This window comes from Lycium barbarum, chromosome 3, assembly GCF_019175385.1.
Source record: "Lycium barbarum isolate Lr01 chromosome 3, ASM1917538v2, whole genome shotgun sequence".
NCBI lineage: Eukaryota > Viridiplantae > Streptophyta > Magnoliopsida > Solanales > Solanaceae > Lycium > Lycium barbarum.
In genome coordinates this window covers 120,569,403-120,596,179 of record NC_083339.1, presented here as the reverse complement: position 1 = coordinate 120,596,179, position 26,777 = coordinate 120,569,403, and the positions used below count along the sequence as shown (strand labels likewise).

Below are 26,777 nucleotides of genomic sequence, written 5' to 3'. Positions count from 1 at the left end.
CATCAATTATAGATAAAACTTAATAAAAATTGTACCAGACTCTAAAAATATATTAAAAATAACATAAATGGCAAAACTGCACTTTCAAATGCGAGTTCATGTTTATATATATTTTTTTCTTCATAATTTCTGTCAAAACTAACCACCAAAGTCTATGAAGTCCTAGTATTTGATAAGATGAAACATACTCGCATTTGACAATTTAAAAGGTTAAATTGCTCATTGAATATATTTCAGGGAATATTATTTTCATTTCGTCTCCAAATTTGGGACCAATTGCACTATTTGCTCCCGAGGTAAAAGAAAATGAAAAAGGAACTAAACAGTAGGGACCAATACACAAATATGTAAGAAGATCGGGGATGAGAATGTAAGAACGAGTAAAGTAATAAAACCATGTCATTTTGAGTTGTCTGTGTCCCTTTTCATCATGAGACGTCAACCAGAAATGAGTTGCTGATATATATGAATTGATTGAATCTTCCATTTTCATCAGTGTATTACATTGCGTTGAGATCTTCACTGTCTCAATATATATATATATATATATATATATATATATATATATATATATATCATTTCCATAGGTAAAATTATGTTCACATCTTCGTTAGTAACTTTTTGTTTTATTTGTTCAAATTGTAGTTAAAATTGTCTTTTTAGTTTCTGGGAAAACGTGGGTCAATTAAATGGGTTGAAGATTTTCTCCTCTTTTTTTTTTTTTTTTTTTTTTTGGTGTGATCAATTGGGATTTGCTTAAATTAAAGAAAATAAGTTATTCTGTTAAGCCTGAGATTTGGGGGAAAATATCCTTCTTTTTTGATTGATTTGTTTTCCTAAATGTTCATCAGTAGCTGTAGTGGCAATTCAAATTTTCTTGTTTAGATGTTTAACATGGAAGTAAGCTCTGATTTTTTTTGTGTGTGTGTGAGAGAGATGATTCATAATAATTTTGAATTGATTTAACTTGGGGTTCCTCCATGTATGTTGTATTCACTAGTTTGGATTAAGGATTCATCCTGTTGGCCTACTTTACATCTTGTCTCGTATTTTCCAGGAGTCTTTTTTAGTTTATTTAGAGATTTGTATGTCAACAAATTATGGAATAGTGGAACAAAACATGCCCAAATATAACATAATGGATAAAGATGATTCATATTGTTGATCCCAACTAGTTTAGGATTGAGGCTTAGTAGTCGTCGTTGTTGGTTAAGTATGGAGTTTCCATGATATAGTCAATTAGTCGGGAGAGATTGATCCTGAAGTGCCTAAAGCGAGGTTGCAATGCTACAGTTTGATATTTTGAGTGTCTTGAAATGGAGTTTTGAGTTATCCTGGCTGGACTTTTTTGCGGTGATTTAATAGTTTCGAAACATACCTAGAGAGATAATGTTGCTGAAAGCCTTATTGTTCTGCTATGTGTGGTTTTCAATTCTTAAATGACAACTAATTTCACAAGCTCTTCGGTCAAGACGGGGCTATGATTTATTTCCTTAAAACTTGGATTGCTGGAGCTACTTGTTTGTATTGAGTAGAGTTACGCAGTTTTACTACACTTGATTGACATTCAATGTGTTCTTTCAACCGTGTGTAGAAAAAGTTATGCTATGATAACTGCTATCCAAGCCAGAGCATAACTTGTGTTTAAATGACAACAATTTTACAAGCTCAAGGTAGGGCTTTGATCCATTTCCACAAAGTTGGGCCTGGAGCTACTTGTTTCTAATGATCTAGAGTTGCACACTTTTACTACATTTGATTGACATTCTATGTGTTCTTTCAGCCTTGCGTAGAAAAGTTATTCTTTGGTAACTGCTATCCAAGCCAGACGACCTTCAATCTAATCTTAGTGAAATCCACGCTATTTGCCGCTAACATGAAGAAAAGCTAGTAATAGGGTTCCTCAGAGTTAAATCCAGATTTTTACCTGTCCACCAAAATATTTTGACCACTGCACTATTCTAATGAAATACAGAAGCTAGAACTTCAAAATAACGTCCAATTCCAAAGCCGCTGGAGTTTCTTCTGAATTACAGACCCTAAGTCAGACATGCTTCTTTGTTTTCCACAAACAACATAACTAAAGAAACGCTTAGCTTCCTGTCAAAGTTAGGAAATGATTTTTTTCTCCATTCAAGGAGGGCGTTATATTATGTATTCTTCGTTCCTTGTTATTGATTTTTTTGTGGGTCCCTTTCCCTATAATAGCAGTGTATGTTTTTATGAAACATGCCATACGTACAGCCACGAGCAGATAGATCACACTTTGATTTGTTGCAAGCTCAGTGTTCTAAATTCTAATCAATTGTTGGATTCCCACGTGCTGTACGCCTCTTCCTGAACAATGAAGAAAAAAGAAAAGAATTGCACAATAAGAAGATGGTAGTCTTCTCTTGGAATATGTGTCTACCTATATTCAGTGCTTTTGCAAATTTGAGGAGAGGACTCACTCTTCTTCGCTCCTCTGCATGTGCGAAGTATGATCCTTCACGTTTTCTTCCTCCCTCTTCCATTCACTTTTATTATCCTTAAATAAAATGTCCACGATTCATGTGTTTCCCGAGATCCTCTTTTTCACCTGCTGCGGAGGCACACGAGCTTTTTCCAATTTGGGTGTAATTTTTATTCCATGATTGGTGTGTGATTTCGTCTAATGACATGAGTTTGTAGAAGGATTAGCAATCTCTAAGTTCCTCAGTTCCTCTTAGTTTTGTGTTCCAAGACTGACTTCTGTCAATTGGTCTTTAGAATTTTTTGGATTTTCTGGTGATACTCTGCCTCTTGATGTAATGGGATTTGATTACTGGATAAATTTACTATTGTGAAGTCAGATTCTTTCCAACCGGCTGTTTATTTTTCTACCTTTTTCTTTTCTTTCGTTTTTGTTTTGCTTCTAAGTTATCTAGCATTGATTTAAATTGGTAAGTTTATGCTCTTACTTTTGGAAACAATAGTTTCCTTTCATTCTTTTCATATACGTTACCCTTATTTCATTCTTTAGCAGGATCTTGTGTGCTTTGCTATGGCAAATTCCAAGGGGCCATCTAGCATGAGGCATATGGTGTACAATGGAAAGAGCTCTTTGCTGCCTCCTAAAAGCCCGTTTCCTTGCACATCTTCCTCGTATGTTGATTATCTACCTAGTTCTGCTGTCACCCAAAAGGGCATTTCGAAACCCAGAGATGGTTCACACCATCAGCGTACTTCTTCTGAAAGCTGTATTATAGAGGAACAACCATCTTGGTTAGATGATCTTCTTAACGAGCCGGAAACTCCTGTACGCAGAGGTGGCCACCGACGTTCATCTAGTGACTCCTTTACGTATTTTGATGCTGCTAATATTACAAACTTAGATTACATAGCTCAAGATGATAATAAATTCAGAAACATAACTCCTGTCGCTTCCTGGGGATCCCAAGACTTTGATTATTACAAAGATGCTCGGCATGCCACACTTCATGTTGATCAGAATTCCTCAAACCGACAAAAGAGTAGGGCAAGGGATGCATCTCCAAATGCAATACCACATCGCCGTGGTCTCCCCCCTTCTAGGGAAAATGTCAAGACTCACAGCTTGGGATCATCATGTCCTCCACAAGAACGAGAGAGGCCCAAATCTGCAGGAAGCGACAAGCAGGATTTTGCTGAATCTGTCACTCCTGATCCAAAGGGATCTGGTGAAACACAGGATTCTTCTCACAGCAAGAGTTCTGCATCAGAAAATGACACGAAACGTGCAAAGCAGTAAGTGTAACTATCTCAGCAGCCCCAAAGGTCATGGTTGGGTCGCGAATAAGAATATTTTTAGTATGTTGATATTTGCAAGAAAAGATAATTAATACTTTAGATCTATGTTGCTCGGACCCTTCACTTTTGCCGCCGTACCCGTGTCCGACACGACACGACACGGGTTTGGGTACGGAATTCGTGTCGGATCCGGTCAATAGAGATCGGATACTTTGACCGAAATTCATGACCAAATTAAAGAAAAATTTTGAGATTGTGATTTCTCAAGATAGCAAAAGGTAGAGATTTGAAGACATGAGATGGCATACCTTCAATATTATGTAGAAAATTTAACTAGTTTCTCGGAGCACGCAGTCTAGCACCTAGTAGAATGGAAGATTGAATCACATGTCTGGTACAAACTACATGTAGGTGCTTCCACAAAAAGCTCTCATAATCTAGGCATATTCTTGTAGCTATATTATTAGAATTTTGAATTATTTTTGCCGAATCCCCGCACCCGTATCCGTACCCGGATCCGTACCCACGAATCTTAAAATTTAGATCATGCCGAGTCCGACCTCTAGATCCATACCCGTATCCGACACCTGCACCCGAGTCCGAGCAACATAGCTTTAGATAATCCTTTGTTTCTGTTTCTTTAGTGTAGTTCTTTGTTTCTGTTTCCATGGTTTGTCCAATGTTCTACATTATTTTCATTGCATGCCCGTACTATCAGTTTACTGGATCTTTGAGTTAGTTGGAGGCTTCTAACCAGGATATGAGATCCATAAATGGGATTCTAACTATCATTAATAAGTAATTATAGCATGTTATTTTCTTCTGCATCTTTCAGTAAATGCAGTGATATTAAGCTTTTACCTTCTAAAACTTTGATAATATTATATACTGAACAGACTACAGGCCTACGGCCAACGTTGTAGGGATAGTCTGCGCTCTTCGAAATTTTCAAGGAATGCCTATGGTGGTCAAATCCTATCAATCCATAGACGTTGACAAAAGTAGGTGAATTTAACATCTAACAAGGTAGTCATTCATTTTTATGCTACCGAAATGATATACATGTCAGAAAGGTTTTTTCTTCCCACCATCTGTGCTTGACCTTGTTCTCAATTCATCCTCCGTAATTTCTTGGACCCCTTAAAAGTAACCTTTCCCATCTTCAATAAATCAATCTAATACGAAGACTATATCACTTTTCCTGTTATGTGATTTATACTTGGCAAATTACCGCATCCTCCATTCTTATTTAGCATACGTCTCTAGCTAACTTCAATGTTTCAAATTACTCTGGGATTTTTTTTTTTTAAAGTTTCACTTTCACCCAATCAACTGGTCATCTGTCATCTAATTTGATAGAGATGGACATTTTGATTTTGGTGAGAAAGTATATGTTTGGTCTACAATGTTCTCCTCTTTTATTATGGGATTTTCCAACTGACACTTATCTGCTATTTATATTATTTATTTGGACTTTGTGTACTGTTATTTAACATATATTGAGGTTTACTAAGACAAGGTGCCATCTAATGCAGACAATTTGCTCAACGTTCACGAGTTAGGAAGCTTCAATATATATCTGAACTGGAAAGAAATGTTCAAGCTCTGCAGGCATGTAAAGCAATATACAGTGGTAATTGGATGTATGATGGATGTTGTATTTTGTTACAATTGCTGATCTGATCATTGTTTTGATTCCAGGCTGAAGGTTCTGAGGTGTCCGCTGAGCTTGAATTCCTTAACCAGAAGACTCTTATTCTCAGCATGGAGAATAAAGCCCTAAAGCAGCGCTTAGAAAATTTATCTCAAGAGCAGCTGATAAAGCATTGTAAGTTTCTTCTTTATCTGTTTTACTTTATTGTTGTACCTGCTATTTCCAGTGTTATAAAGTTGAATATGCAGCTAATATGAATCTAAACCTACATAATTGGAAATCAGGGTTATCAAGATAGAAGTACTACATGAATATGTTTTCACGGTGAATATAAATCTAAGTAAGGTTGGTTTGGATTCAGATGAGCTGGGATAGCAGGTGTTGTTTTTCTAAAACTAGAAACACATTGTGTTGAGCAATCTTTAAGGTTGGTTTGGATTCAGATGAAAAGTGGGCGTTGTTTTCCTAAAACTGGGAACACATTGTGTTGAGCAATCTTTAACTTCATTAGCAAATGACTTGTTTTCTGGGAGAAAAATGGGGATAATTAGTGGTAATTACAGAAAGCATGATTTTTCTTTTGAGGGAAAACTGACTATTCTGGAAATCTCCAACTTCCGTGAATTTATGAATTTTGTTTAGCTTTTCAGGAGCTTTATATGAAGCAGCATGCCTTATTCTTACTGCCTATCACTTCGGAAAGCACAATCATAAAAAGGTTTTACCTGTGGAAACAATAATGGAATTAAGAAGTGCTCACCTCTGTTTCTAAATAAATGGGGTTTTAGGCTTTTCATTTTGTTTCCAAAGAAGTGGTGCTTTAGGGTTTCAAGAAGAAATTGATCTTATTCTTCCAAAATTATCCTTATTTACATAATCAAGGATCATTAAGTAGTTTTTTTTTTCCCTAAGCATTTAATTAGGGGTAAGTAAGTAAAAACACTCCTAATTTTCTAGGAGTGAGCACTTTCTTAAGGGATGTGCATAAGCTAAAAAACCCACTTATTATAAAACGGAGGGAGTAATAAATAATAAAGCCGATACTGGAGTTAGCCTCTCTACCTCCAAGGTAGGGGTAAGGTCCGCGTACACTCTACCCTCCCCAGACCCCACTTTGTGGGATTACACTGGGTGTGTTGTTGTACTGGAGGTGATTCAACCTAAACTATGGTGCTTCTTGGAAGATGACAACAGTTGTATCTGCTTTTCAAGTGGATAGCATAACTAGGTCAACGTTTTTTTTTTAAGGAACTGGGCAAACTTTTTTCAACTGCAAAATATCATTGGCTTTATTATGGCTGAGGAACTTTCGTAGTTGAATTAACGATGCACCTAAAAAAACTGTTCTATTTTCGGGATAGCGGTGACTAGAAAGCTGCTAATATTGATGTAGGAGTAAGTTCATTCTATTAGCTTTTCGGAAACTAAACCTTGTACATGATCTGTGCAGTGGAGCATGAAGTACTGGAAAGAGAAAGAGGAAGACTACGAGCATTGTATCAGCAACAGCAACTGCCACAGTCACAGCAGCAACAGCAATCGTCATCCAGCCATCGGCGTACCACTAGTAGGGATCTTGATCAACAATTTGCAGACCTCTGTTTGAAACACAAAGGCCAACTTCACATGTGACTGTCGCTTGGATTTTAATCACATCTTAGTCCCGACTCTCCCTCAGCTGATTTTGCCTGGCAAGTGACAAAAATTGCACGATTTTAATTGTGCATGGCGTGGTAAAAAAGAGCTCGTGTCGTCCTTGTGCTCTCTCTCAACAGCTTTGCCGCCTCCACCTTCCGCCAGTGATTCTAATTTCTTACATAGTATGTATCCCCTCAACTTTATTTGTTAAGCATAGTGGTCTTTTTATGTGCACCTGGTGGTCGGTGCTAGGGAATAGCATTTGTGGCAGTTGACTCGCCTGAGGTGGCTAATTCCGGCATGATTTCTCCTTTGTATGTTAAACTCATCAGTTTTGCATCAGCTTTCGTTGTTGTAAAATTTCCTAGCTATTGGTTCCACCATTTTTACCTTCTCAGGTAATTCATGAACATTGACTTGTAAGCATTAACAGTGGAGCTCCATCAACTCATTATGTCCTTTCTTCTTTAGGCTATGAAACCATTTTGTTTCTGCAATTGTTAATGGTAGACAGCACAGCAAGCCCCCAGGGCGTTGGTTCAGTTGCAAGGATGCAACACATGATGGGTGGGTGATGTGAGTTAGGCGCACGTCGAGGTTTGAATCTTGATGTGGACTAGCATGGTTTTTAAGTACGCATTATGGTAGATTTCTCTCACCTCAAAAATGGAAGGAGCACTTCACTGAATGATTGGTAAAGTATGGGATGTTCACTAAAAAATCCCAAAAGTAGGAGTGCTCTTCTTTTCAAGCCTTCTGCCTTACAGTCTATAGACCTTACTTAGCTAATCTTTTATTTTCTCTGGGGATTTAGTTTGAATTGCCGTCTCAGTAGTAGTTGCATTCCCTCTGGTCCCCTTGACAGAGGAAAAGAAAGAAAGGCTACTGCCTTGGCTGATTCAACAAGGGAAAAACGCATCCATTCAAAGTGCTCCTATTCCTACGTTGACACCGAGAGAAACAAACCCTGGAGTCTTCCTCTCTATACATTCCTTCGTAATCATAAAGGATGGAATGCTTAGCTTACTAAACCATTGATAGTAAGTAGTTGGTAGAAGGGCAGACTCATACTCCCTGGAGTTTCAAAACATGCTTGTTAACTAGAGTTGGGCTAGAAGCCTAATTTGTGCTTGCCCAAGGTTTCATACTAATTTTTTTTGCTCCTGCTGTTACTCAAAATCAATATACTGCTATTTTTTTCCTAAAAAATTTACTACACACCTCAATTCTCTAAAATAAGTATTTAAAAAAAAGAAGTACTTTTCACTTCTCAGAAGCTTGGCTAAACATGCTATGAAGGTGATAAAAACTTGTCAATTGGAAAAAAAGTAGGATGCTGATGAACTGAACCTTGAATGTAGTCTAGTATACCATGTTAAGAGCAGCAGTATTTCGAAGGATTGCAGAATTACCATGCCATATTCACTAAAGTTAGATCAATAGCCATATCAGAAAGGATGCACTCTCATCCTTAAGTGTACTCCTCTATTTTTGTATCTCGTCCATTGTAGCACGAAGTTAGCTACAATTACAATGGTGGATCTCTTTCACCAACTATAGCTCAATGAAAAGACATTTCCTTTATTACTAACACTTTACACCACCACAGCTTCCAACTTTTCAGTTTTCACTAACCACCTTCGTTTATGCAACCTCGTAAATACACGACAATTAATACACAACTACTCATTTGATATTTTACTGTAAGTTTCACTATAAGTGAAAGGTCATTGCTAGCTTTCCCATATACAGTCCTATTCGTCTTCTTTGAAACACAAAGTCTTCTTCTCCTAAAGTCAGGGTCCATTTCTAAAAAGTATTTCAAAAAAACAGTATGTCAGAACCCTCCCTTTCAACACTTCCAGACAAGATAATGGGAATGATCTTCAAGAAGGTCCTTGAGGAAAGTGTATCAATAAAGATTCTCAGCAACATTTCTTTAGTAGGAGTTATTTTTTTGAAATATGTTATGGTTAACTCTGTTTATGTAGCGAAATATTCAAATACAACTACCTAACGTACTTTCGACAACTCCTGTAATGTGCATTATCTATTTATTTAATTGCAAGTGCAAGCATTCAGGCATAATATATCAAGGCGTTTCCGGCACTACCTCGAACTGGAGGACAACACTTATAAATTACCTGAGGCCGATCAGAGTATGATTCATTTTATAGAGCGGTTGCATGGACAAGGAAACTGGGATTCAAAATAGAAGAGTACATGTGCTTCTTTCTCTTCTGTGTTGTGTACATATGTTTTCTGGGGCACCTCTGTGAAGACCTCCCCCTTTACCTCATTCAAAAGGTTTTAACTTAGCCAATGCTAACACTCTTTCATCACCTCAAGAAACTGTATTTGGGTCACTATTCTGTACATCAGTCTTTGAATGCTAAAAAATGCAGTCAAGGTCATTAGTTACAGTCCAATTGTTGATAATCTAGTGGCTGTGTTTTCCAAAAATATTTGATCTTTACTCCCCTTGCTGGTGCATGAACAACTTCAAGACGGTGTTATTTGCGTTTTATTGCAGGAGGAAATTGGGATGCAAAATAGAAGCCCAGATGAGGTGTTACATTTTTTCCAATCCAAAACTTTACTGGCCAAGCATTCAATATTTTTTCATTCCAATACTAAATGATTTGCTTTCTCAAGGCAAAAAGTAACTCTATATCAACACTTATCGTTGGACAAATCAATGATTTGATCCAAAAGTGATTTGATTGATTGGAATTTGGTATGAGATCTCGATGAGATTGATAACGTATTAATTTGACCCCATAAACGGGACCAAACTTATTGCAACCAAAAGCAGAACCCCAGTTTTCCATATAGAAAATCTCTTAAATGTTCCGAAGCAACTCGAAAGAGATTATTTAACCAAAAAGAATTCGGTACAGATATAGTAGGATACCTAACCAATTATTGACTTCATCGACCCTTTTTATCACATGCAATCATTATATTGTCACACCTACCTTTTAATGTGTTTTGTGTTAGTCTAGGAAAAACATGCCAAAAAGTAGAAATTGTTATAAAATAAAAAACTATAAAGTAAATACACGGAAGAAATATGTAGAGAGATATGAGATTGTATTGCTCATCTTTCAATTCTACATATGACCACTATTTATAAGGAAAAATATATGCTTAATGGCTAAGCCATTTATGATGACAACTAAGGGGTCATGTACTCTTGGTGGCTAAGTAACTTAATAGACATGGCTAAGTAACTTAATGGACAAGCATACTCATAACACTCCCCCTTGGATGTTCATTAATTAGATGATGTGCCTCGCTAAAACCTTATTAGGAAAAACCCTATGGGAAAAAGCCTCAATGAAGGAAAAATAGTACACATATCTAGTAATACGCTTTGAGAGTTGCCTCATTAAAAATCTTACCAAGAAAACCCAATGGGACAAAACTTGGTTAAAGAAAAAAGAGTACAACGCGTATTTCACTCCCCCTGACGAAGACCAAGATTCAGATGTCGGAGCCTTCGCATTCCAATCTTGAATATCATCTTCTCAAGAGTTGAAGTTGGCAAAGATTTGGTGAACAAATTTGCAGGATTGTCACTTGAACGGATTTGTTGCACATCAATATCACCATTCTTCTGGAGATCATGTGTGAAAAATAACTTTGGTGAAATGTGCTTCGTTCTATCTCCTTTTAATTGAGCTATGCATGCAGCATTATCTTCATATAATATCGTGGGTATTTTTGTAGCACACTTCAAGCCACATCTTTCTCTGATAAAATGTATCACTGATCTCAACCACACACATTCTCTACTTGCTTCATGAATAGCGATTATCTCAGCATGATTTGAAGAAGTAGCAACAATGGACTGCTTTGTCGATCGCCATGATATAGCAGTACCTCCGCATGTAAACAGATAGCCTGTTTGAGATCGAGCTTTATGTGGATCAGATAAATAACCTGCATCTGCATAACCAACAAGATTTGTACTACCTTTGTTAGTATAAAACAGACCCATATCGCTAGTTCCTTTTAGATATCGCAATATATGCTTAATCCCGTTTCAATGCCTCCGTGTAGGAGAAAAGCTATATCTTGCTAGCAAATTAACAGAAAACGCTATGTCAGGTCTTGTAGCATTAGCAAGATACATAAGTGCACCTATTGCACTAAGATATGGTACTTCAGGACCAAGTAGCTCTTCGTTTTCTTCCTGAGGTCGGAACAGATCTTTGCTCACTTCAAGTGAGCGAACAACCATAGGAGTACTTAAAGGATGCTCATTGTCCATGTAAAACCGTTTTAAAACTTTCTCAGTATAGGCAGATTGATAGATAAAGATCCCTTTTGCGAAATGTTCAATTTGCAGACCAAGACAGAGTTTTGTCTTTCCGAGATCTTTCATCTCAAATTCTTCCTTCAAATATTCAATCACCTTTTGGAGCTCTTCTGGAGTTTCAATGAGATTTATGTCATCAACATAAACAGCAAGTATAATGAACCCTGATTTTGTTTTCTTAATAAAAACACATGGACAAATGGCATCATTTATATATCCTTCATTTATCAAGTACTCACTTAGGCGATTATACCACATGCGCCCTGATTGTTTTAAACCATATAATGATATTTGTAATCTGATTGAATACATTTCCCGAGACTTTAAACAAAATGCTTCAGGCATTTTATATCCTTCAGGAATTTTCATATAAATTTCATTATCAAGTGAGCCATAAAGATAAGCTGTAACCACATCCATCAGATGTATTTCAAGGGTTTCATATACAGCTAAACCGATGAGGTATCGAAATGTTATAGCATCCATAACTGGTGAATACGTTTCTTCATAGTCGACGCCGGGTCTTTGAGAGAATCCTTGTGCAACAAGGCGTGCTTTGTATCGCACAATTTCATTTCTCTCATTTTTTTTCCGTACAAAGACCCATTTGTGGCCAACTGGTTTTACACCATTAGGCGTTTGAACTACAGGTCCAAAAACCTCACGTTTAGCAAGTGAATTCAATTCTGATTGAATTGTTTCTTGCCATTTTGGCCAATCATATCTTCGTTGACATTCTTCGACAGATTGAGGTTCCTGATCCGATCCTCACTGCCTTTCATAATATTTAGTGCAACATTATATGAAAAAATACTATTCACCATAATTTTCGAACGATTCAAATTGACCTCATCACCAGTAAAACTTAATGATAGTTCTTTACTCACTGGAGTCTCGGGTTTGCTGATTTCTTCAGGAATATCAGGATTAATCAGATCTTGAATTTCTTAATGAGATCCTTTCATAGTGTCATTCTGATCATTGTTTGTATTTCTTTTTCTAGGATTTTTATCCTTGGAGCCCAATGGCCTACCACGCTTCAGGCGTGGATGAGATTCAGAGGCTATGACACTAGTAGATTGTCCCTTTGGAACATCAATTCGAATAGGCACATTCTCTGCAGGGATATGCGATTTAGTTATTCTTTTCAGATCAGTAAATCCGTCTGGCATTTGATTTGCTATTTTCTGCAAGTGGATGATCTTCTAGATCTTCTGCTCATATATAGGGGCACGTGGATCACAATGAGATAGTGATGGAACTCTCCACGCAATTTCTCTTTTGGTTTCATCTTTTCTCTCTCCCCCTAATTGTGGGAAATTTGCTTCATCAAATCGACAATCTGCAAATCGGGCAGTGAAAAAATCTCCCATCAATGGCTCAAGATAGCGAATAATGGAGGGTGATTCAAACCTAACATATATTCCTAACCTTCTTTGGGGGCCCATCTTAGTGCGCTGTGGTGGTGTTAAAGGCACATATACAGCACAGCCAAAGATTCAGAAATGAGCAATATTTGGTTCATGACCAAATACTAATTGTGACGGGGAGTATTTATTATAATGAGTCGGTCTGAGACGAATAAGGGATGCTGCATGTAAGATAGCATGACCCCAGACGGTTGTAGGCAACCGTGTTTTCATAAGTAATGGTCTTGCTATCAATTGCAAACGCTTAATAAATGACTCAGTAAGGCCATTTTGGGTATGAACATATGCTACAGGATGTTCAACCTTTATCCCAACTGATAAACAATAATCATCAAAAGCTTGGGATGTAAATTCTCCAGCATTATCAAGACGTATAGCCTTTATAGGATAATCAGGGAACTGTGCCCTTAAGCGTATTATTTGTGCCAATAATTTCGCAAACGCCAGGTTGCGAGACGATATGAGGCACACATGAGACCATCTCGAAGACACATCTATTAGAACCATAAAATATCTGAATGACCCACAAGATGGGTGAATAGGTTCACATATATCCCCATGTATACACTCTAGAAAAGCAGGGGTTTCAACGTCAACTTTCATTGGTGATGACCTGGTTATCAATTTGCCCTGATGACAAGCGACACATGAAAATTCACTACTTTCAAGAATCTTCAGGTTCTTAAGTGGATGCCCATTTGAATTTTCAATAATTCGTCTTATCATTATTGATCCAGGATGACCCATTCGGTCATGCCAAAGCACAAAAGTTCCTGAATCGTTAAATTTCTGGTTTACGATTGAGTGCGCTTCAATTGTACTAATCTCTGCATAGTACAAGCCAGAAGACAAAGTTGATAATTTCTCCAAAACATATTTCTGGCCGGAGACATTCTTTGTAATAATAAGATATTCATCATTTGTTTCATTTAATGTCTCGACGTGATACCCATTACGACGGATATCTTTGAAACTCAACAAGTTTCTTGGGGATCTAGAAGAGAATAATGCATCTTCTATAACAAGTTTCGTCCCCTTAGGTAGAAATATAATAGCTCTTCCGGAGCCTTCAATTAATTTCGAATTGTATTAATATTTCCCCTTTTTCTACGCAAGTGAGAAAAGTATTTCTCATCTTTGAATATAGCATGCATTGTTCCACTATCAATCACACTAATATCTTCATGATTGGTCATTGATCCAAATAATATTTGAGGATTTTCCATATATTCTTCAAAACGAAAAAATAGACAAAGTAAACATCGAAGTAGATATTATGATTAGACAAAGTATTACACACACTTTATTACATATATTACTATTAAACAAAGCATTACACACACTTTAGTTACATATATTGCTATTAAACAAAGCATTACACACACTTTATTTACATAACTATGGAAACATAACCACATTAGCTAATACAAATGACATGTATGAAATATCTAAGTTATTACAGATCCATCACCGATCAAATGATCTATTTTCCCTTCAGGAAGTTCAAAGAAATCTGCCACATCTAGATGCATGGGCTCAACATTATCTTCAGAAATAAAATTTGCTTCGGCATCCTTTTCTACCTTTTTGAGGGAGGCTTGATACAGCTCAACTAGATGCTTTGGCGTACGACAGGTACGTGACCAGTGTCCTTTTCCTCCACATCGGAAGCATTTATTTTCTGAATTTTTCTTTTGCACAGCTTCATGCTTCCTTTTACACTGCTGGTGGTGAAGGGTATTATTTGGTGCAAGACGAGAATCATGATTAAAATTCCTGCCTCGACCACGACCATGACCACGACCTCTTCCACGCCTAGAATGGCGAAAATTTGCCTCATTCACTTCAGGGAATGGGGCAGTACCAGTGGGTCGGCTTTCATGATTTTTCATTAATAATTCATTATGTTGTTCAGCCACTAGAAGATGTGAGATTAGATCAGAATATTTCTTGAACTTCATCTCTCGGTATTGCTGCTGCAGGAGCATACTCGAGGCAGGAAAAGTGGAGAATGTTTTCTCCAGCCTATCATGATCAGTGATATTTTCACCACATAATTTCAACTGAGAAATAATTTTAAACATTGCAGAATTATATGCCTTAACAGATTTAAAATCTTGTAGCCTTTTGGCTCCATTAAGGCAGTTTATGTTTATGTCCACGCCTTTTGGCTCCATTTAAGGCTACAAGATTTTAAATTTGTTAAGGCATATAATTCTGTAATGTTTAAAATTATTTCTCAGTTGAAATTATGTGGTGAAAATATCACTGATCATGATATGCTGGAGAAAACATTCTCCACTTTTCCTGCCTCGAGTATGCTCCTGCAGCAGCAATACCGAGAGATGAAGTTCAAGAAATATTCTGATCTAATCTCACATCTTCTAGTGGCTGAATAACATAATGAATTATTAATGAAAAATCATGAAAGCCGACCCACTGGTACTGCCCCATTCCCTGAAGTGAATGAGGCAAATTTTCGCCATTCTAGGTGTGGAAGAGGTCGTGGCCCCAGTCGTGGTCATGGTCGTGGTCGAGGAAGGAATTTTAATCATGATTCTCGTCTTGCACCAAATAATACCCTTCACCACCAGCAGTGTAAAAGGAAGCATGAAAAGCATGAAGCTGTGCAAAAGAAAAATTCAGAAAATAAATGCTTCCGATGTGGAGGAAAAGGGCACTGGTCACGTACCTGTCGTACGCCAAAGCACCTAGTTGAGCTGTATCAAGCCTACCTCAAAAAGGCAGAAAAGGATGCCGAAGATATAAATATTGAACTATGCTATCTCCACTATTTCTGGTACAAAAATAGCAGTTTTGAAGTATGCTCCCTCCACTTTACTTGGTACTCCATCTTTTCCTTGATAGAATGGCAGTTGATTGGTTATAACAAATACTGATTTAATGAGGTTTGTTCCAAAAGGTCTTGTAGTAGTAATAGTAAATTGGAAACAGAAACAAACTGGATTTCTCATCATTAGGTCATTTGCCCGATAACCTCCACAAAAAGTATACCTTCAAGGTAGACAAATACACTAAGCAAGAGGAGGGGAGAGGGAGAAAGGTGAAATGAAAGAGAAAGCAAAAACATTTGTAGCCATGTTTAGGGCATTGTTTCTTGGCTCTAAGAAGGCAGACTACCAGTTCTTTCTGCAGAAGAATAATAATGTGACTCAAGCTCCTTAAGGCTAGCAGCTGCCTCCTCTCCAATTCTAGATAACATGCATTCTGTTTTCTCAGCCTGTTCAGTAAATTCTTCTGTTCTCTGCTCCACATGATCATTTAGAGATGCAAATCCTGAAAACATAGCTGTTTGCTTCAACTCTGACACCAACTTAAGCAGTGAATCAGCTGCTTGGACCTGTTGTTCATGCATCCAATACATTATATGAGATAACAGGAGAATACTGTTTTTGAAAATTGAGATTCAAGCACAATTTAATAGCTTAAAATCTCCACGTTTTGGTGAATTTGGTCTTCACATCAACTCAAAAAGGATAAAAAGACATCAAGTCTGCTTATAGAAAGGATGAGGGCTGACTAGCACTCACACGAAGGCACTGAAGCTATGAGATGATGCAGAGAAAGGATGATCACGCTTACAACCTAAATGCTTCGCACAAATTGGAATACGTTTTTTAAAATAAAAAAAAAAACTTATGGTCATTGTTGGTTTGAGAAATCAAGTATCTATGATAGAACAAGAAGTGGATGAGAAAAAACACCATAAATCATAGAACCGCTTTAAAATGGTGATGACCTTTGTTTCCACTGTTCAGCCATATTTCAACAAAAAAAGCACCAAAAGATAAAAGAATAAAGTTTTTGCATACATAAATTCCGGTCAGTAAGCCACTTTTTTCTGCAAGAATAGTGTCAATTTGCTAATACAAAACGTATTTCATTCAAAAGTAATTTGAGATGTACATCTCATTGAACATTGGAGCTATGTACAAGTAGGACCGAAGAAGAAAAAAAATCCTCACCATTCTAGATGCACGCATCTCCATCATAAATGCTTCTTGCGAATTTCTGACTGGTGGATCATTGACCTATTTATTATAAGCAGTTATCATCAAGAACAGAGAAATACATTAACCATCTATAAGCAGATAAACAGATATATCTCCTAGTTTCACTTTAACATTTTGAATCTAGCATAATGGCCTTTACAGCTGATACCAAACAAATGAGCAGCAAAAGAAGCGTTCAAGACAAAAAAGATTATACACTCTTTCCCTTTTCTCCAATTCATGCCATGTCAGAGTTTAATCCATTAATTGTTGACCAAGTTCTCCGTAGAAGCAAGTTCATATCAGATAAAAGAACAAATCTCAAAAGTTCTTTAAGGCTTTTCTTCTCGTATATGTTTAAAATTCTACAAGGAAGTAAATATAAGAATACTATAACATACGAATTTCGCTCCCAAATTAACTCCACATATTAGATAGAGATATCAACTACAATCAATAATTGGACAAAGATGCATTGCTATGTGCTTAGTCTCAAAAGTCTTGCAAATTTTATTTTGCCTGTAACCAGACTGAAAAGCACCATAACTTTATCACAACAATCGAACAGAAAATTTTAAATTGTGTGCTACCAGCAATGTAGCTTTTCGTGCCTTAAACTCAGAACTAGAAACAGCTGAAAATTTCATAAAAATAAAAACAAAAAAAATGAAAGCCAGCAATTCTCACATCCCTGATAATTGAAAAGTGTAATTAATTACATGGTCAGACAAACATGCCAAAACTGTGTAATTACACTCAAATACAATGACATGATGGCTTCCCAAACATGGTCTAAGTCTACACCCGACTGTCACATACGGGTAATTGGAATTGGGCGATGTGTATGTAGTACCCCCACATGTTTAAAATCTCGGATCTGCCTCTTTAATTAGTTTAGTGTGTAAAGATGAGGGCATACATTATACATACCCGGGCACCATTAACAAGGAAGCCATAATTGTCAACAATATTGCCAATATCAGTATCCACTCTCTGCAGCAAACTCTTCTGCTTTTGTGCTGCCGCTGCCGCTGCACCAGCTGTTGGTCCGCCCCCTCCCCCACTTCCTCCTTTATTCATTCCAACAGCTCAAGTGAAATAGAAGCAAGAGAGATTCTACGCTGGATTTATTTATGCCTACCTACCCCCGATGGTGTTGTTTTGAAATCAAACTCCTTTCTGTAAATTCTACTTTACTATTTTCTTGCACGAAATCCCTGGGTAAACAAAGAGTGCCCATATGCAGGAGATGACGGTAATTTAGGACTAGAGCCTGTTTGGATGGCCTACTGGTCAGCCAAACACTCAAAGCCAATTCAAATGGGCTCTAGAAAAAGGTTTAAGAGCCCCTTTGGATTGACTTCCATTTTTTTAAATTTTTTTGAGTGTTTGGCAAAATAGAAAAGTGCTTAAAATAAATTAAAAAGTGCTTAAAATAAGTCAAAAAATAAGAAGTCGAGGAACTCCAACTTTTTTTCTTTTTGGCTTAAAAGCCATTTTGGTTTGACCAACGATTTTACTCCTTTATCCCTTATATTTTCTTTAAATTTCAATATTACCCTCACTAATAAAAACTCTATCATCTTTTCCTCTCAACAACTTATTTTCAATTTCAGCACTTTTATACAAACACGTAAATGTTTATTTAAAAAATAATTTTCAACATTTAAAAAGTATTTTAAACACTTATACTTAAAAGCCGCTTTTTTCAGCTAATCCAAACGGGCTCCTAATCGGGTACAAATTGGAACTAATTTGTTCGTTTCACACAGTTTGAGGGACAACTTAACAAATTCCCTAAATTTCCCCTCCAATTAAATGAGACAACACGTTTAGCAGTAGCACAAATGCCCGCTCAAAATAATCTTCAATAAGACGTAATAATCACATTAAAAAGATATTTAAAATTAACAAACAATCAAAAGCTAAGACTACTTCTACTCTGGTCTCATATATTTAGAGGCAATTTAGTTTCCAACTTTTATTTTGCTCTTAATTAATTAATTAATTTATACTCATAAAAGTATTTAATATGTGTTTTAGATAAAATTTTTAAAAAAGTCTTTCTTAAGCTCGATACTTAGTCAACACTGGCATAGGACGGAGGGAGTAGTAGGGTAAAAACTTATCTCACCTGGAATTTTCACCAAACCAATGAATACAAGAGTATGTCTACATATATATACTTTTTTAACACTTAATCATAATTAATTGATATGTATTTTTACTGTATAACATATTGGTTCTTTGCTTTTTAACACTTACTCTGTAATTAAGTGATATGTACTTTTAACTTTAATTTATGGATTCTTAAGGCTACTAGTTTAGTTAATTGTAAATACCCAATAAGTACTTAGGAGCAGTAATTACGCTCTGTACTGTAGTAAAGGAAAACTAAAAAATGGATCACTTTTCTAACTACTGCTGCTCTTAATTGACCTTAGGTGCAACTTTCATTGATAATGTCTAAACTATTATGTGACTATCTTCAAATGTATATTGGAATTCCCTCAACTCCCGGTCCTTTATATTTCTTAGTACTATATAGTAGTCACAACAATTTATGGATCTCAAGTCCTCGATATGGTCAAATTTATACGTATTATAAGGAGATTTCAGTTTATGAGATAACTAAATGAATAAGAAGCTTGCGCTATGACGCAAAGCTCCACGTTCCATGGTACTATGCTGAGTGAGTATTAGACAAGGTGGAGTTTGGGAAATAGCGAACGCGTCATGCTTCATAAAATTCAAAAGGGATTTAACACCAATAACAAGCAAGGTCCAATCCCATTTTTATCCAAAGCATAGTACTAGTACTACCTATGAATATGTACGAAATAAGCCTACTCATCTTCTTCAGTCTCTTCATCGTCGTCATCGTTTCCACCATACCTCCATCCATCCCCAACATCATCCCGCTCCTCTTCTGTTTCTTCACTATCATCTTCATTGTAATTCTCTTCTTTAACCGGCCAAGGCCTCTTCGATATACTTAGATTGGCTGGAGAAGCACTAGAAGAGCTTTTGCGTGCAACTTTTAAAGGTGGCTGCTTTAAGCTTGGCTTTGGCCTGTTCTGTTTCTGAATTTTTCCGTTTCCACGTCTGGCAGCATATGCATCCTGATCACTGCCTTCATCCATCTCATTGTCAGCAGTAGATTGAGCATTTTTTGCGTTCTCCTCTGGGAAATGACCAGGGTGCATGTTCCTTAAATGAAGATTCAGCTTGTATTCGTGGATGTAAGATTTGTCACACCCTTCGTACGGACAACTATAAGGGCGGTCAGATGATGATGAGCCATAAGCTGCTGAAGAAGATTTCGTAGTCTTCACTGGCTTCTCCACAGGCAGGGTATACTTTGGTGCTGGTGCTGCCTCTGGCGTGTTCTACAATATGAAAAGATTTAAAATTGATAGTCAAATCCAGGTTCAAGTGCTACGTTAGAAGATGCAAGGGAAGGTACATCCACATGTGACATTTCCTTGGGGAACTATTAGCTTAAACATCTGGTAAATCATTGGAGGGACTGTCAACATTAAAGTCAAACATCAAAATGGGGTCTATTTAGTGATGCATGAAGTGATACAGGACATAAATTCCTGCAGAACTAGAGTCTTTTCTGGCAATTTCTGGTTATGAAGCCAACTTCTGTTCCACCAATATGCTTTAAGTGCCATGAAGCTAACCATAAGACAGGACAACGAAATTTCCATCTATACATATTCGTATTAAGGAAACGATTACACATTGAATCGCATTTTTTCCTTTAAAAGATGTTTGACGAGGAAATGAATGGGAAACATGGGGAAGGGAGGGGTGGTGGCTAATACGCAACATAAAAAGAACACCGAAAGGAGACAGTGCTCCTCCTGCAAGAATATTGCAATTTATGAACAATGAAAATCTTAAAGATAAATATATTCAAAGTAAATAAATGTGCATGTGAAATAAGTTATTTCAGTTGTGTACATTACCCTAATTCCAGACTGGTTTTGCAAAGAGGAATTGACCCAAAAATGTTAAGAATCCAAAGTTGGGATGACGCAGCAGTGGTTGGTTATTGATGAAACATTTAGGACACATGTCGCCTTGATTGTGACCAAAGAGTGCAAATTTAAAAGTTTATAAGGTCTGTATTAGTCTATCATGGTCAAAACAAGGACGGTAGAGGAAAGTGCAAACCTTCTGGTGAGTAGATGCGACATGATTTTTAAGCTTGTACTCATGTGCATATCGCTTTCCACATTCTGGATACGGGCAGATATGATAGTTCTCCTGGGAATGTGTTTTCATGTGTGACCTTAAGTTAAAATCCAGCGAGAATGCCTGCATTGATTTCAAAGGAAATCCGTGAAATTGAAGCACGGTAAATCTATGTTGCTCGGACTCTTTAAAAAATGCCACTGGGTGCATGTCCGATCCTCCAAAAGTAGGGCATTTTTGGAGGATCCGGCACGGGTGTGGCAGCATTTTTGGAGAGTCTGAGCAACATAGCAATAAATAGCGGAAGCTTTCATAAAAACATATACATACGAGCATGCGTGTTCCTGGACATTTAAATGTCCCCAAAAGAAACAAGAAATAGGATAAAATTCCAACAGTAACAGAAAGTATTTGCGAACTTTTATTTTATGGCCGAAAAATCCCCAAGGGTCACCTAGCGCACAGTTTGAAACTCGGTGGACAATAGGTCCGCCCTCTACCCCACTCCACTTAAATACCAAGCTTTTGTCGTTTCAAACTCGTGACATGCGCCTAATTCACAATTCATCCGCTGCTCTCTTATCAATAAACCAAAGTCCTGGGGCGGAAAGAATTTGGAAACATAAATTATGGTTAGGGTTCAACCCGACGTGCGCCTAATTCACAGTTCCACACTTCAGGCATTGCTCTCTTATCACTAAACCAAATCCCGGGGACAAAAAATTGGAAACATAAATTAGGGTTATAAAAAACACTTCTATTTTTGTTTCTTGTCCCTTTTTTTCTTTGTTTAGTTCTTTTGGGGTGGTGGGAGAGGCCCTGGATAGGTCAAAGGGAAAAGTACTGGCCTAGTGAGAACCGAACCTTGCACTTATTGCGTGCTTAGGAACCATTCTTGACATTCCAATTTGCAATATGGATCTAAACTCCACATAGCCAATCTTCATAATAAGATGGTTTCCGCAGTGCTTACAGAATATATGTCCTCAAATCATCGAAAAGTTAGTAGTGTCTTCCAAAATTTCCACCACAATTATAACTAATATTGGTATGGGAAAATGTCACAGATATCACCAATATGAGAGTTAAGAGAATGTACACATCTCATTTACATACAAAAGTACAAGATTGTGTTATTATTATAACAGCTACATTAGAAGCAAAATATACACCAGGAGAAGTATTTGAATAGCTGATGGATATATTACCTTACCACAGCCTTCATGTGGACAAACATAGTCTCTTTCCCCAGTGTGAATAAGAAAGTGTCGTTTTAGCTTGGAACTATCCAAAAATTTCTGCAAAAGAAGACAAGGATGCAATTGAACCGATCAAAAAAAGACAAGGATGCAAATTGAGGACCTGTAATAGAATTACAGGAAAAGAACACAAGGAATAATAACGGAAGCATATACATGAACTAGACATCATAGGAATAAACTGGATTTGGTTTTTCTTCACCCTAAACAGTTTGATAAACTACAAATCCAATCTACGCATGATTAGCCCACACTCGAACCTATTGTCTCACTTGCTTTTAGCTCACCAGTAAAAATAAATGGGGTTTTCATGGTATTCTAAGAGATCACCAATACACTATGCATTGACTCCTGTTTTGCGCAAGATTCCTTCGAAGCTCAATCTCTTCAGTCCAATAGAAAATCCAATCGTGCTCTGGAAAATATTTCCCTAAATACTCCATTGGTCCCAAAGTGGAAGTCTTGGTTTAGCAAATACTTATTTAAAAGAAAAGAAAATATACCTACTCCACCCCAGTTCGTCTATCCCCTGTACCCTTTTTTAGGATTCCCTAAACCAGCGTCTCCTTACTAAGAATTGACACTTACATATACCCTTGATTGCATTGAATGGAATCTCCACTCCGATTCTTTTCTCCTTCCCTTCGTTTATTCCACATCAAACAAATTATTGAGAATTGTGTCAGTGAGACGTCCCCTCTGGGACATTCCAGAAATGTGTTGCTGAGCTCCAATAGATTCTTAAGATCTTGGGTTCTAATCTCCCTAGAAGCAGGGTAACTTTACTTATAGTTAATTCTCCCCTAATGTGATAACCTTTTTTTGACGGTGGTGTCCTTGCCAACTCTAATGTGATAACTTTATAATCAAGAAGTTGTAAAATATCCCACCTAACCAAATAAATAGAACAAAATAAAAGAGGAACCAAACTACAGTCATGGGGAGGGGAGTAATATACTAAAGTATGCTAAAGATCATCTCTTGCACTGGAACCAAAATGTGCATACGAATCTCTTATAACCCCATTCCTTTTACTGACAGCTAACCCAACATCTCAAAAAAGATCTTTTGACGCTTTTTAATTCCCTACTTGATAATCAATAATGCTTGGGATTGAAGCCTAGTGTAGTAGTAGTTGCTGTTATTCTTGTATTTGATAATAATCAGTAGACTGCAAACCTGGCTCTGGTTCTTTCTTCCATTTTCCCCCAATCTGAGGCTCAAAATGGTTGAACAAGGTTCAGCAGTAAATGAAACAATACACTCCTAAAATACAACTCCAGTGACTTTTTCTTTTTTGATAAGTAATACAACTCCTCAGCCAACCAAGGTTTATTACAAAAATATCTTATGAGCTCTAGAAGAACCTATGGTAGAAGCAGACTTCCCACATGAGCTGCAGACTTCTAGAAGGATGCTCTACATAAACAATGGTAATATAGGTTGTGACGAAGAATGAATTCCATGTGCCCATCTCTTTCCCCCAATCAACCCTATCGGAGGATAATCCTATGAAAGCAAAATTAGTAAAATGGAAGAGAGAATCAACACAATGAAATGATCGAGCTCATGCTGAAGCTCTAAAGCATATAGTACAGTTTCAATGCAAAGACAATAAGCTCTTACCTTTCCACAACCCTCATAGTGACATACATACTGCCTCTCCCCGTGGATGTGAGAATGCTTCCTCAAGGCCCCAGCATCAATAAATGTCTTTCCACAACCTTCATAGCTACAAAGAAAAAGAACCTCAGTAGTTGGCTCTGGCTCTGGTACCGATACTTCTGGCTCTTTTGGCTTCTCCTTCAGAGCTTTTAATGTGGCTTCTGATAAACAAAATAGACAGGGACAAATATAAGGTAAAATTCAATGTTCAAACAAAAAGCCACAGCACATGATGAAAATTAGCAGTTAACAATCCTGGAAAGATCCAGAAAAATAAAGAATATGAAATGAACCAACATACAGCTATCAAAAAAAATGTATAGGATAAGAACTGACCATTCACCCACTTTAAGAGGTAGCACTTCCCACCAGTTGCTACAATGTCTTGTGGGACCCTGGGATAAAAATGATGTTAGTAAAAGAATTAAAACATGGTATGAACTATAATGAAAACACATGGCTAAGAGCACTCTCCTCAGTCAGTGACTAATGACTCATCATCTGAGACAATTAAAGGAAAGGTTAAAGAAATCAAACATGTCTCTGACCCTACTAAAAGTTCATGCAAGTTATAGAACATTGGCAATACAAGCAGCATGATCCAAGGTGATTTTCTAGTTTATATTTTGTAATCGCCCCTACAGCCCTCCCTGACATGATTGTGAAATAACAAGTTTGCTTGGAGCTAAAGAAGTCATTCGTCCTATGGTCTCTATTGCAAATATTAATGGCTGAATTCTAGGTCCTTACGATCTCTTGATGAAAAATACCAAGCAACGAAGTTGCCAATTCCCGCTAGCAATACAATTGACTCATACTGAATCACATCATCTTTCTCTTGACCAAAAAGACTTCCCTTTTAGCATCTTTAGAATTTTTTTCTAACAATTATCCTTGCCTATGTGAGCTTCATAATGATAGCCAGTCCAGCGTCTATATAATGGAGAGGAGCTGTTGTAGGGTAACAGTCGCACAAATATATTCCTAATTATCATGAAATCTTTGAATGTTGAGACCCGAATAGAGTTAAGCAGATATAACGGATCATACAGCAGCTCCGACCAATTTGAGATTGAGACTTAGTTGACTGATTAATACTATCCTTAGATAATCACAAATATGTCTACACTATTTCCTCCATTAATGCACCCTCATAGTCAAATTAAACCCAATCAGCCAGAAGACGAAGCTATCACATCCTAAACATGATAACACAATCACCCACAACTCCACCAAAAGCACGCTCACTCAGACCCACATTTTAACATAGCCATCCTTTAATCAAATTCGGCTCATTCTGACAAATTTCCTAATAAAAATTACTTCCCTTTTACTCCGTTTAAAAGAGAATGTCTCAGTCCTTTTTTGGCAACTCTTCAATTCCAACTTTCCACAAGATTAAAGAGCATTTTGGGCATGCTACATATTTTTAGTTTTAGACCACAAGATTCAAAAGTCTTTTTTACTTTCTGAAACTTCGTGTCAAGTCAAAAAAGCAGACAAACAAATTAAAACAGAGGAAGTAATAAAAACTAGTTCAATCATGCCCCATCACATTACAAACAAATGTCCCATCCATTTAACTTCTACCTCATACCTCTAATTATAATTAGAGAAAGAAAAAAGAAAACCTAAGTCAATCCGTAGTTAATTCTTTCTTTGCAGGCAAGATATGAATTTTAAAAGATAAAAGAATGATCTCAAAATAGAGATATATTTTCAACAATTGAAGCTTACCATTCTTTGAACCATTTGGAAGCAGGAGCTTTGGATTTGTAAATGGGGCGTCTTTCAAACAGATGATGATGATTCATATGAGTTTCCATCTCTGAGTTGAATATTTCAAGATTAGGGTTAGGGATTTATTATTATTGATGGGTTCGGACAAAGTGTGAAAGGACATAAGTGAATCCGCCATTGTTAAGAAGGTCGGGTAGAGTTTTATTGCCCCAATAACAATATGCCATCAATTTCTTTTTTTAGTAGAAATTAATTATTAGGACTTTTACAGATTAGTAGGAGTATTACTTAGCATTACAAACTTTTTATCCATAAATGAATACCCATTTATAACCCAAAAAAAAAAAATCCGGTATTAGAATGACGTGAAAAACTATTTTTGCAACAAAAATAAGTGGTAAAAGGGGAAGAAATATAAATATTATAACGTATGTATTTCAAGCGTGCATAGCTTCATGCTTATAACGGATGAAATTCATGCTTTATATTGTTCAATTATTTCTCAAATTCTCCAACTATAATGCATGAATTCGTGTTTTATGTCGTTCAATTATTTCTCACTGTATTTCTGTCCAAATTCTTCCACTATTCGTACTTTGAGCTCAATATAACTTAGTAATTTTCACGATAAAAAGTCATCCTTCATATTTTTATAAACTTTATTGGACCTTTTATTACGAAGAAATAAACTTTATTGGCAGTTACAAAAAATCATCCTTCAATGACTAAGGATGTAAGAGTTAAGCTTTTTGTAACACCCCGAATTTTTTTTAAACTAACTCTTGAATTTTCGATTGACCATATCTTGATAGTAAGAGTATATTTTACTTCGCACTTCCTCAACGTGAACTTGACGATATTTGGAACTTGTTTGAAGTGTTATGGTGTAGTTATATAAGATACTCCAATTATTATCTTAGTAATTATTAAATGGATTAGATATTTATGTATTTAGGGCAGCCTTTTTTTGTAGTTATCCAAACAAACAAACAAAAAAAGTTTGTAGTTATCCAAAGGTAAATATATTACCTTTAGCTCATATCCTCTCCACCTCCTCTTCATATTTCGTTTCCTCCACCAAAATAAAACCCCAAAGCTTCT

The 26,777-nt window shown here is 36.7% G+C and overlaps 3 protein-coding genes across 6 annotated transcripts; 1 reads left to right on the top strand and 2 right to left on the bottom strand.

The window, feature by feature from the left end:
- The first annotated feature begins 423 nt into the window (after positions 1 to 423).
- On the top strand, positions 424 to 7,536 carry LOC132632083 (uncharacterized protein At4g06598-like). 4 transcript variants are annotated; one of them, XM_060347892.1, is made up of 6 exons: positions 747 to 900; positions 3,005 to 3,744; positions 4,651 to 4,748; positions 5,283 to 5,358; positions 5,449 to 5,575; positions 6,852 to 6,992. In XM_060347892.1, the coding sequence occupies exons 1-5, from the start codon at positions 886 to 888 to the stop codon at positions 5,528 to 5,530; spliced, it is 1,011 nt and encodes a 336-aa protein (XP_060203875.1). In that variant the 5' UTR covers positions 747 to 885; the 3' UTR covers positions 5,531 to 5,575; positions 6,852 to 6,992. The 4 variants fall into 4 exon arrangements, with proteins under 4 accessions (XP_060203874.1, XP_060203875.1, XP_060203873.1 ...); XM_060347891.1 differs by lacking the exons at positions 747 to 900; positions 4,651 to 4,748 and adding an exon at positions 424 to 587 and having other exon boundaries at positions 6,852 to 7,536; XM_060347890.1 differs by lacking the exon at positions 4,651 to 4,748 and having other exon boundaries at positions 750 to 2,477; positions 6,852 to 7,536.
- Positions 7,537 to 15,738: 8,202 nt separating this feature from the next.
- LOC132632082 (mediator of RNA polymerase II transcription subunit 22a) lies at positions 15,739 to 18,093 on the bottom strand. The gene is made up of 3 exons (XM_060347888.1): positions 17,737 to 18,093; positions 16,780 to 16,845; positions 15,739 to 16,154 (listed from the first exon to the last, which is right to left on the bottom strand). The coding sequence occupies exons 1-3, from the start codon at positions 17,884 to 17,886 to the stop codon at positions 15,918 to 15,920; spliced, it is 453 nt and encodes a 150-aa protein (XP_060203871.1). The 5' UTR covers positions 17,887 to 18,093; the 3' UTR covers positions 15,739 to 15,917.
- A 1,427-nt stretch (positions 18,094 to 19,520) lies between these two features.
- LOC132632081 (zinc finger transcription factor YY1) lies at positions 19,521 to 25,957 on the bottom strand. Its single transcript, XM_060347887.1, has 6 exons — positions 25,674 to 25,957; positions 24,273 to 24,331; positions 23,898 to 24,097; positions 22,221 to 22,310; positions 20,992 to 21,135; positions 19,521 to 20,195 (listed from the first exon to the last, which is right to left on the bottom strand). The coding sequence occupies exons 1-6, from the start codon at positions 25,760 to 25,762 to the stop codon at positions 19,653 to 19,655; spliced, it is 1,125 nt and encodes a 374-aa protein (XP_060203870.1). The 5' UTR covers positions 25,763 to 25,957; the 3' UTR covers positions 19,521 to 19,652.
- Positions 25,958 to 26,777: the final 820 nt, after the last annotated feature.